Genomic DNA, 12302 nt, shown 5'->3' on the forward strand with positions numbered 1-12302 from the left:
CCATAAAGAGGGACAAAGAAATGAGTGGTAACTGGTGAGAGAAGTGGAGATAAGAAAGGGTATCTTTTTTTTTTTTTTTAAAGATTTATTTTTATTTATTTATATAAGCACTGGGTACAGTCAGAAGCGCGGGAGGGTGAGAGAATTCACCAGAGCCAGAGCGGGGAGCAGAGCAGGCAGAGGGACCGAAGTACACTGTTGAGGGGAGCAGCGGGCGGCAGGGGAGGTCTCCGCGCCATGTGGGACCTTCCTCCGGTGGTCGGGGAGCAGCCGGGGATCGAACCGGCACTGCAGAGTCTGTGGGCAGCTTCGTAACCCAGCGCTCAACCGCTGTGCCACCGGGGAGGCCCGAAAGAATATCTTTTAAATGAGAGAAATAGCAACATGTTTGTGTAATAGTAGAAATGATCCAGTGTGTGTGTGGAGAGGGGGAGAGGAAGGTGATTTAAAAAGTCAGAAAAATCACCTCACTGTTGTCCTTAAGAATATGAGAAGAGGCCTCCCCGGTGGCGCAGCGGTTGAGCGCTGGGTTGCGAGGCTGCCCGCAGCCTCTGCAGCGCCGATTCGATCCCCGGCTGCTCCCTGGCCACCGGAGGAGGGTCCCGCATGGCGCGCAGACCTCTCCTGCCGCCCGCTGCTCCCCTCAGCAGCGTACTTCGGTCCTTCTGCCTGCTCTGCTCCCTGCTCTGGCTCTGGTGAGTTCTCTCAACCTCCCGCGCTTCTGACTGTACCCAGTGCTTGCATAAATAATAAATAAATAAATCTTTAAAAAAAAAAAAGAATATGAGAAGAAACAGGTTCTGCAGCAGATGAATGATAATTAATGGGTCGATGGGTTGTAGTTCCTGGGAGAATTAAAGGATTGTTGGAGTAGTAGAGAGTGAAGTTGTGTAGTCAGAGAGTAGGATGCATGAAGTAAAGATTATTGTAGGGTTGCAGTTATTTAGTAATAGAGTCTAGGATATGACCAGTTATTGGTGGAGAGGCTGTTTAGCAACTTGAGATTGGAGGTTGTAAAAGGTGGACTCTGTGTGTGTGTGTATGTGTGTGTGTAAATCTCTGGAAAACATGGGAATGTAGTGTTCCAGAGTAGGTGGAACGAAGACAGTGTTGGACAGATGTTTTCTGTCAAGAGCTAGGCAGTAAATATTTTAGGGTCTGTGGCTATACTGTGGTATACTTATTCAGTCTATGCTGTTGTAGCACTGAAAGCTGTATCAATTTGTAAACAAATTGGTATGGCAGTTTTCTCACAAAACCTTATTATTGGACACTGAAGCCTGAATTTATATGATTTTTGCATGTTATGAAATAGTCTTTTGATTTTTTTCAGCCATTTAAAAATACGGCTTAGGTCTAGATCTGTACAAAAACAGGCAAATGACTGAGGACTAATTCTTTGCTCAGTCTTATCCTAAGGGATTGATAATCACTCTAAAAATGAGACCTAATGATGATACATTCTGGTGACAGGAGATGTTATACCTGGAGGGTTTTAAAGAGAGAGTGGTTTAGAATAAGCATTGAAGAGTAAGGAAACCTACTCCACCGCCCTACCTAGAGTAGTGAGTAAAATAGCCATCATTTATTTGAGATAGCCACTGGGTGGACATTCAAGGATGTTCTAGGATTTTGTAAGAATCTGAAAGGAACATTCAGAAAAAAAGTTGAATTATAAACAGCTTTTCCTGATGATACTGAGTTCCAGAGAGCAGAGTGGAAGGATTTTAGCTGTTGAGAAATGGTGGGAGGTGTGGACATAGTTGATTGGGAGAGAGGCAAGTGAGAATTGACCTGGTTTCTTTTGCTGACTAATATAAATGGGGTTGGTAGATTTAAGGGCAGATAATCTGGTGAGATACTGAATTTTTGAAAGGGATAGGGTAAGGTGGTAGTATGGGTTCCTTCTTGATGCTGTGGATAGAAGACTTGAGTCATAGATTTCCCTTTTTGGAGGACAGATTTGTTATACTGTGGTTTACCACTGTACTTTTATTTTAAGTGATTGAAAAATAGGGGGATAGGTTAGGGCTTCATTTTGTCAGCCTGTACTCCTGAACTGTGAACTCACAATGGATTCCCCACCCCTGTCCTCTTGGTGGAACTGGATGTTGCTGAGGGGTTGATGTTAGGTATTTCCATTCCTTCAGGACAGGCTCTGGTAGTAACCGCAGCAGTTTATGCCCTGATAGAATAGTTTTTCCTGAAGACAGACCCTGTTAAGATAAACTGAATACCTTGGAATATTTCCAAATTGTTCCTTTCCTTCTCCCCTAGTGGATGATGACTGTATTTTTCCTTATGATATTTATGATGAAAAACCTCGTATAGAGCTCCTGCAGGTAAAACTCACAAAATTGTGAGTATTCCCTTATATCTGGATGGTTTCGGAGTCTATTTCTCAGACTGGTCTACATTGAGCCACCAGCATTTTGTCAATTGCACTTTTAGTTTTCCTAATAAGATACTGGTTCCCATAGAGATTTCTGCTTGGGTACCTTGTGATTCTCTGTGTCTATCTCTTTTTTCTCTAATTTTGGGTAGGGAAGCTTGTCCCTGCAAGCGCACTTTTCTGATGACTCTAAGAAAAGTAGTTGGTTTTTTAGTTTGTCTATCCTTTTACTTATTAAGATGGTGTGAACCAAAATGCAGAAGTACTGTATAAAAGTCATTTAATGCTACATAATGAACTAACCACAACTTAAAAATTTTATTGTGCTGTATTTTCATTTTTATTTTGTTGAACAAATAAATGCCTTTTGGTTTCTTTTTCTTTTTTTCTTTTTTTGACCCATGGTTACTTGGAAGTATGTTACTTACTTTTGAAACATTTTCAGGTTTTTCACATTATCTTCCTGTTATGATTTCTAGGTTAATATCTGTCTTACATAATTTCTTTTAATTTTTTTGAGATTTAAAAAAAATACAAAACTTTGTCTTGACAAACATTTTGTATTATTTTCAAATGAGTGTATGTTCATTTTGCTCTTAAGGAGTTTTTCTGTAACTACCCCTAAGTCAATTTGATTTATATTGCTTAAGTTATCTTTGTTCTTACTGATTTTTTTTTTTTTTTTTTTTTTTTTTTTTTACTTATTTAGTCAGTTATTGAGAAGACGTTGTGAGCCTCTTACTTACAGATTTTGCTTTTTTTTTTTTTCCAGTTCCCCCAGTTTTTGTTGTGTTTTAAAGTTCTCTTAGCAGGGGCAGAAAACATTTAATATTTTTATGTTCTCTTGATAAATAAACCTCTTTATCCTAGTAATGTTTCTTTTTCTGAAATCTGCTTTGTCTGATATTAATAATATGAATTCAACTTTCTTGTGATTAGTGTTATATTTTCCGCCATACTTATACTTTTAAAATCGCTATGTCTATATTTATAATGTGAAGTTTCTTATAGGCAACATATAGTGGGGTCTTGAGTATGTTGTTGAATGTTGTTTTTTCTGCCTTTCAGTGGGATATTTGGGTAATTTACATATAATGTGATTATTGATAAAGTCTCTCTTTTACTAATCCCTTTCTCTCTTTTACTAATCTCTTTTACTAATCCCTTTCTCTTTTACTAATCTCTTTTTTACTAATCTCTCTCTTTTACTAATCCCTTTCTATTGCCCATTTTTTCCTCATCTTTTCTCCTCTTTCTCAGTGAATATTTTTAATGAACTGTTTTTTGTCTGCTTAGTAAGAATTCTTTGTTGTATTGTTTTATTGGTTGCCTTCGGTTTATGTAGTGTGCATCTTTAACTTGTCAGAATCTGCTTTCAAATGGTATTGTACTATTTCATATATTGTGAAGGAATTTTGTCGTTATATAGTCCATTCCTAGCCTTTTGTGCTGTTTTTTAATTTTTTAAATTTTTACACTTTTAAAAGACTTATTTATTTATTTATACAAGCACTGGGTACAGTCAGAAGCGCGGGAGGGTGAGAAAATTCACCAGAGCCAGAGTGGGGAACAGAACAGGCAGACTGACAAAGTACACTGCTGAGGGGAGCAGCGGGTGCGGCAGGAGAGGTCTGTGCACCTTGTGGGACCCTCGCCAGCGCTGCAGAGGCTGCGGACAGCTTCACAGCCCCAGCGCTCAACTGCTGCGCTACCAGGGTGGCCCATTTACACATTTTTAAAAAAGATTTTTTTATGCATACCACAGCTGGGATACAGGCCAGAGGTGTGGGAGGTGAGAGGATTCACGAAGGTGGGGAACAGAATAGGCAGATTGATTGAAACACACTGCTGAGGGGAGCAGTAGGTGAATCAGGAGAGGTCTGCTGCACCATGTGGGTAGCTCCCTGCCCGGGGATTGAATTTGTGCTACAGTGGCTGCAGACAGCTTCATAGGTTGCCTCTTAACCCCTTGCACCACCAGGGAGGCCCCAAATTTTTACACATTTTATAAACCTCATAATTAATTACTGTTTTTTCTCTAAATCTTCGATTATCTTATAAAGATATTTAAATAATGAAAATGTCTTATGCACCAAGGCAATTACTGTTTCTAGTGCTCTTAATTACTTTGTGTAGATTAACATTTCCTTTGTGTTCTTTCTGTTTAAAAGACAACCTTTAGCAGTTAGTGTACTATTGAATTTCTGGGGATTAGTTATGTCAGTTCTTTTATCTGAATGGCAATTGTTTACCTTTGTTTTTTGAAAGATACTTTTAGCTTACTATAGAATTCTAAGTTGAAAGTTTGTCTCCTTGAGTACTTGAAAGATTTTCTCTTCTGTTTTCTATCTTACATTGTTTACGTGAGAAACCTGTTTCAGCCTTACCTTTATTTCTTAGTACAAGAGAGATCTCTTTTAAAAAAAAATGTATTATACACACCCTTCCCCACAGCTGCTTATTTATAACTTTTTTCTCTTCATTGTTGGTTTTTAGTGATAAACAATTTGATTATGTTGTGTATTCATGGAGTTTTCTTAATATTTCTTTTGCTTGGCATTAGTTGAACTATAGGTTTATTGTTTTCAGGAAATTTTTGAGATTTTTCTGCCATTTATTTTGTTTAAATATTTTCTTTTTTCCCCCTGACCCCTTTAGGGTACTCCAGTAATACATAAATTAAGCTGCTCAAAGTTTGTCTCGCTGCTCACTCCCCCATTCTTGATTTTTAAAGTTTTTTTTTTTTTTTTTAAAGATTTATATATACAAGAGCTGGGGTGCAGGCCAGAGGTGCTGGGGGTGGGAGGGAAGTGAGAGGATTCACCGGAGCAGAACAGGCAGATCTACTGAAATACACTGCTGATGGGCGCAGCGGGTTAGACAGGAGAGGTCTGATGCTCCCTGGAAGGGGATACAACTCATCTGCAGTGGTTGTGGACCTGTGTACCCCTTCATAGTGCTGTGTCTTAACCCCGTGGGTCACCAGGGAGGCCTCCTTTTTTAAATCTTAAAGACACTTTTTTGTTTCATATTTGATAGTTGGGCTAGTGAAAAGTTCATGAATTTTGTGAGGTAGTTGAGTTAGTATATAACAAAAAAAGGTTTTAGCCAGTACTATTCTGTTTCATCGTGTTGGTGGAAGGCACAGAGCTATTGGTTATTTTTCTTCCATCTGCTGCCTCCTCTCCAATGTGAATTGTAAGGCCTTGTAGCAGATAAGGCAAATAACACTTTAAAAAGAAAAACAAAATTAAAAAACTGCATTTTTTTGCTGCTATTATGAAGTCATTGTTTGAGTCTAATGTAAATTTTTTTTGAACTAGGAAATATGTCGTTTCTAATTAATACTACTTACAGTATTGGTATATTGGCATTGCATCCTATTTGAGGACTAATAATTATAGTAAACATTGAACAAAAATCATACATACCTTAAATGTCTGTTTAAAAAGTTTTAATTAAGTTACCTATAAATCACTCCATAGACCAAAGTACTTATCTACAGTTTTAGAGACTCAAAATGGCCAAATAACCAGTTCTGTCTCTAGTGAAAAAGAGTGTTGTTTTTTTTTTCAGTTGCATACCAATTGAAGTAGTTTTTTCAGTTGCATGCCAATTTTATGCATCAATTTGCATTAAAAATGTGTGGTTTTAAGTACTAGAATCCCTCAGAGTAGTGAGTTACTCATACTAAGAGGGTTTTTTAGCTGTGAAACTAAAGAAACAGATTTGTGAGGTTGGGCTTACATAATGCCCATGTCTCTCAGTTCTCTTCCACTACCTTCTGTTATCCTTTTGCCTCTTTCTCCACCTTCTTGATTTTGAGTTGATTGTACGTGTGTTTGCAATGGAATTCTGCAGTGACATATTTTTTAACAATACTATGGAACAAATACTCTTAAATTAGAATATAAACACCATAAATGTCTCCTCTTGCCTAAAACCTATATAGACTTTTCTTTTATGTTATGTTTTATGTTATGTTATGTTTATCTTCTGCACAAGATTTTTGTACTTACTAATAAATCTGTGGTATCTTTTAAAACTTAGGTATGAAAAAATTTTTAAAATAACATTTTATAGTTTTATTTAATATGACTTTTGTCACTGGAAATTTCATTTATTGCTTTCTTTTAATATTTTTTCTCCCAGATATCATATTTTCATTGGATTTATTATTATTTTATATATTTTTTAACACCATTTTTCATTTTTGTACAATATATGCATTTTCATCTCGGTTATAGTCCCCATGAAATTCCCACCCCCCATTCTCCCCTCAACCATCACCATGGTCCCTTGTGCTCTTTCCACCGTTTTGATCCTACTCCCTTCTCCCCCCTTGCAGAATGTCTCTGGTTTATAGTTGCCTGTTGATTTTGATTTTTACTTTATTATAATTATGGACATACTTACATTTCAGGCATAAGCAAGGATGTTCTTACTATGAATGAAAATTTTGGTTAGTCCTAAGTTATATTGGTATATGGAAGTGAATAATATATTTCTGATTTTGTTATTCCATCCAGTTTTATCTCCTTTCCTTATTTGACACATGGACAAATATGTGAGTAAAGAGCATGTATTTGTATAGTGAAGTTTTAACTTCACTAGGGTCAGGTGTGAGTGGGATGGAGAACCTCAGGATCAATTCAAGTTATTGAAAAAGTAAAAAAAAAAAATGAAATGGGATGGTTTCCGGAGTGACTGTTTTTCATCATGGAAAATATTCAAGTTTCTAATGTAAGCCATGGCATGTAATCAGTTTAAATTTGATTTAAAATCTGAGTTTGTTTTTTTCCCAAAACTTACTTTGAAACCTCTGTTCTTATTTTTGGATAATAGTTTATTAGACCAGTGATTAGTTTGTTTTTATGAGATATTTATCCTATTTGATGGTAAAAATCTAATGTCAGATGGGGATAGTGTCAGAGCAAACAGCAATAAAGGTGGTTAGATTTTCAAAATATTTTGTCTTCTCTTATTCCTCTTTTAGAACATTGATCTTGTTAAAAATGCCAACCATTTGAAACCTGATTTTATCTTTTTTTTTTTTTTCTTATTTTTAAAATTTATCTAGTGGTTTGTGTTGGGTGGTGGTTATATGAGGGAAAAGCCAGTTTTGCATATTTTCAGAGTTTTCATTTCTGTTATATCAGTGATTTCAGATAAATATATTAGAAAATGATTTATTTATTCAATAGAAATTCAGAGTTGGTTCACCTAGTGAAGCTAACTATCCCTGATCCAGTGGACCTTACAAACCTTTCATTTTAAAGCATGTTGTACCTGGTATAATATATTTCACATTTTCATAGTCTTTTGATTTGCCGCTATTTGGATATGCATTGGATTAAAATAGTTGTTAAAAACTGAAAACAAATTGTTTAAGAAAAATCACTTTTTGTAAAAATTTTTTTTTAGCAAATCACTTTTTTCTTTTTCCCTAATATGTCTAGATCCAAGGGGATGATTGAGAATCAAATTTAGGATATAGTAATACTTCTAATTAAAAAAACTTAACTGTAGGGCCTCCCCGGTGGCGCAGTGGTTGAGCGCTGGGTTGTGAAGCTGCCCGCAGCCTCTTCAGCACCAGTTCGATCCCCGGCTGCTCCCCGACCACCGGAGGAGGGTCCTGCATGGCGCGCAGACCCCTCCTGCCGCCCGCTGCTCCCCTCAGCAGTGTACTTCAGTCCTTCTGCCTGCTCTGCTCCCTGCTCTGGCTCTGGTGAATTCTCTCACCCTCCTGCGCTTCTGACTGTACCCTGTGCTTGCATAAATAAATAAAAATAAATAAATAAATAAATAAATAAATAAATAAATAAATCTTTAAAAAAAAAAAAACCTTAACTGTAAATTATAATTGTTTCCTCAACTTAATATTTGGAAGAAGTGATTTCTGTTTTAAAGACTTTATTACTCTTTCAGTTTTGAAAAGCAGTGTTCACGTGAATTATAAAAATTTTGCTCTTACCTGTGCTAGATACTTATGGATATAGTCCTCTAATAAATTTGTTTCACCTTGCTTCTCTAATTGTTGCCTCTCTGTGTTAAACAGTACAGCTGATTTTAATTTCATGTCTAGGAAGTATGTTCTTGAAAATGATGTTGCTTAAGAAATAATTACTATCAGGGCCTTCCTGGTGGTGCATAGGGGTTAAGCAACGCACTGTGAAGCAGTCCGCAGCCTCTGCAGCACGAGTTCATTCCCTGGCCGGCCAGGGAGCAACCCACATGGCAAAGCAGAACTCTCCTGGCCCGCCCGCTGCTGCCCTCAGCAGTGTATTTCAGTTATTCTGCCTTTTCTGCTCCCAACTCTGTCTCTGGTGAATCCCCTCACCCTCCTGCATCTCTGGCCTGTACCCAGCTCTTGTATGTATATAAAAAAAGTACTATCATAGGTACTCCGGTATGTCACTGAATAAATGTGTTTAATATGTACATTTACCAACTGCTGCAATTTTATGATTTAACAGACACACTCTAAATAATCAACATAAACATAACAGAAAATTTCATGTTTATATTCCAAGTCCAGTACTTAGGTTTTATTTTTATTAGTGTGCTATCTTCCCCTCTCTCCCATAGCTAAAATGTAATCAGTTCTCTTTTATTTTCCTTTCTTTCTTAATCAAAATGTTAGACTTATACAAGCACTAGCAGCAATTCTATATCTGGATCATTGAAACGTTTGGAAGATACTGCAGCACGATTTACAAACGCAAATTTCCAGGAAGTCTCTGCCCACACAACTGGTGGAAAGGATATTTCAGAGACTAGAGGGTCAGACAGCAAAGGAAAGAAATCTTCCGCTCACAGCTCAGGTCAAAGGGGAAGGAAACCTGGTGGAAGGAATCCAGGAACGACTGTGTCAGCAGCTAGTCCTTTCCAGCAAGGTAATAATTATAAAGTTTTACTTAAAATACTTGTTTGTATGATGATCAGTAGTATTTCAATTTTTAACAGAATATAGTTTTTATTTGCAATAGTGAATCATTGGAGATTATTTTATGATTAGTTGCTATAGTAAGATTACTTCAAAGACTAGTATTCCTTATTAAAATGTTTCTGGGCTTTTGCTTTACTTTTGTGTTATATGTGTTTCCAAAGTTGAAATTAATATTAATGGTTAAGTAGATGTGGAATAAAACTTAAAATTTGGGAGAAAAAACAGTAAATGGTGGGTTTTTCTTTCCTGCTCTATAGAATAATCATTCTTTTTATAAATTGTTTTTTATTTATCTTTCCAAACTAAATACTAGAACAGGGTATATTATATTTAGTAGGTTAACAAGTGCTGGATAAATTTTAGGGTAAAAGTATTTTTAGTAAATAATAGTTGTTTGTTTTTAATGCATGTATTTATAAATCTTACAGTTTAAAGTAGAATTCTGCTTCCATACATGTTGTTTGGTAAAGTTATGAATACTTACAGGATGCTTGGTTAACCTCAAATTTCACTTAAGACAGTAAGTTATAAAGTGTATCTCAAATAATGCATGGGATTATATCATGAGACAAATACTGAAACAATAATTTTTAACTAAGTTCAGAATTAGCTGGGCATACTTAATTTTATAAAGCAACCCTAATTTAGGGAGAGCAGAAAAATTCAGCTAACTTTACAGTACATTAACCCTATGTTCTAGGTTTCTACTTTGTATAGTTTTAAATGTGAATGTAAATATTTTGAGAATATGTTAAGACTGTTAGAGGATAACATATTAGTTATTATAGAATAACTGCCTTCCCCCTTCCCTTTTGGCCCCAGAAGTAAATGAATAAGGGAAAACAGTGTCCTTTTCTTTATCCCATTCAAAATTTTGCTAATAATAAAACTTACATCCAAATTCTACCAGTAGATAGCAGGGGAGAAGAAAAGGAGACAAAACTGGGGGGGGTTGGGGGGCGGGGTAGGTAGAGGGAAGAGCTATGGTGGTTGGAGACCTGCAGGGACTATACGGAGGGAGAAATCAAATACTATCCAAAATTAACAAAAATATAAGAAAATAAATTAAAAAATTTTAAGTTTTCTTTAGATCAACCCGTTTATAATTTGAATATATACAGAGATTGCATAGTCTTCTGACCACTCATTAAAAATAATACATTCATATATTTTAAACTAATAGTTATTTTGGACTTTTATCTTTCCAAGTCATTAATATGTGGATGTTTTCTTACAAAAACAAGTGAGGTAAAAAAATAGAGATAAAATGCCAAATTTATTGTTTCATTTTGATAGTTTGAATTTGTTATTTTTATGCTGCCTTGAAAAAAAATAGTAAACCAACCTGTATTTTTAATGTTACTTCATTCACATTTTTAAGAAGTGATACCAGCAGAATTCTGTTATCTCGTTCTCTGTAATTAACTTATTTTCCACTTTTAAATTGCATTTTTAATCTTTGACATACTACTATTCCACTTAAAAAAGAAATCTCTTATTTTCATAAACATCAGAAAATTGAAGAGTTTTTCCCTGCCTCTCTTAAAATATGGTAGAGAATGTGTTATGCTTTCATATCTGAGGTTTTATTTTATAAAGTTTTGTAAGTTGAAATTAAAGCCTAAGATTATAGGTTTTATTTTTTCACTTCAAGTAGTATTTGAGTTTGAAAAATAGAAAGTATGTATACTAAATGTAAAGTATTTGTTACGCTGTAGTGAGCTTTTAGCACCAGCTGTAACAACAGAAATGTGTAGAAAAAAGACAGATGGTGACAGATCAGAATGGGAGTAATAAAGAACTACTTTATAGCTGCTAATTAAGTGGCAAATTGCAGTTACCCTTAAATGATTGATGGTAATGTTAATGGTTTCTTGATGTGTATGTTTTTCTATATAGACATAGACTGAAGATGCTCACTAGATACAATTAATGCTGTAAAACAGAAAACATTCTCTTGAAAGAGTTAAATTTTAGAACTATTAATATTCTTTTAAAAACTTAAAATTTAAAATTGAAAACCTTGAGACTTTAAGATAAAAATTCTGCATGTGAGGAAAGAGTTTCTTTGTAAATATTTAGGTGGATTTATGTGTGATTCCTTCTGAATATGCTGTGCAATAAAATTTGACAGTTAGCTTGAAGGTTCCTTTCCACTCCAATAAAACACAGTATTTCGAACTTTTGTTTCTAAACACAGTTAAAATATGATGTAGTTTATTTTTATAAAATATAGATGTGTAGTCACAACTAAGTTTAAATACATGTTACTTCATTTTGCAAGCCTGAGGAGGGTTTGGTGAAATGGGATGATGGACCAAACTGTTGTTTCATCCCAGCCGTATTCTGTTTTCTATCAGCTAAATAAGAATCTTAAGGTTGTTGTATCCATGAAAACATAGTGTGTTACTGTAACTAAAGAGTTGGGAGAAACAGCAGTCGTGAAAGTGATTCATGAGAGCTACCTGTCCTATGATTTTGCTTTAAAAGCAGTAACAATGTTAATGACTGGTTATTTTTTTGTGCAATGCAGGAAGGTAGATTGTGAGACTGTAAGGTACACATTAGGTTTTATGTGATCATCACTATTTTATTAAATCTAGGTTTAACTAAAATAATAACTTTCACCAATATTATCTTGAAGTTAAAACTCAGAACTTAAAACCAAAGGCAATATCTTTTGGTTCTTACTGTATTTTGGGAACATTTATAAGTAAGTTCAGTATTTGAAAGAGAGGAAGTTTCCTCAACCATTCAGAGTCTGGTTGTAGACTTGACAGAGTCTCCTTGAAACTGCTATTCTTATGTCCTTCCTCAAGCATGCATGAGGTATTTGGGGAAGAATTAAGGGAGGCCTTTGAAAAAGGTAGGTTAAATAAAACACATCTTGTATCTTGGTAATTTTACAAGTAGTAGTTTGCAATCCCAGAGTTAATACTTTAATACCTATAAAATGGAAAG

At 35.3% G+C, this 12302-nt stretch overlaps 1 protein-coding gene across 9 annotated transcripts in view; it reads left to right on the plus strand.

Moving 5' to 3' along the window:
- Nucleotides 1-12302, plus strand: part of MLLT10 (MLLT10 histone lysine methyltransferase DOT1L cofactor) — a 200228-nt gene that overhangs the window by 127177 nt on the left and 60749 nt on the right. For all 9 annotated transcript variants that reach the window (XM_037510692.2, XM_054695130.1, XM_054695131.1 and 6 more), the window contains one exon: nt 9036-9288. In XM_037510692.2, the coding sequence (XP_037366589.1) occupies nt 9036-9288 (253 nt within the window). The remainder of the gene's footprint in view (nt 1-9035; nt 9289-12302) is intronic.

This window comes from Talpa occidentalis, unplaced genomic scaffold (genome assembly GCF_014898055.3).
Source record: "Talpa occidentalis isolate TD23 unplaced genomic scaffold, MPIMG_talOcc4v2.1 talOcc4.14, whole genome shotgun sequence".
Classification (NCBI taxonomy): domain Eukaryota; kingdom Metazoa; phylum Chordata; class Mammalia; order Eulipotyphla; family Talpidae; genus Talpa; species Talpa occidentalis.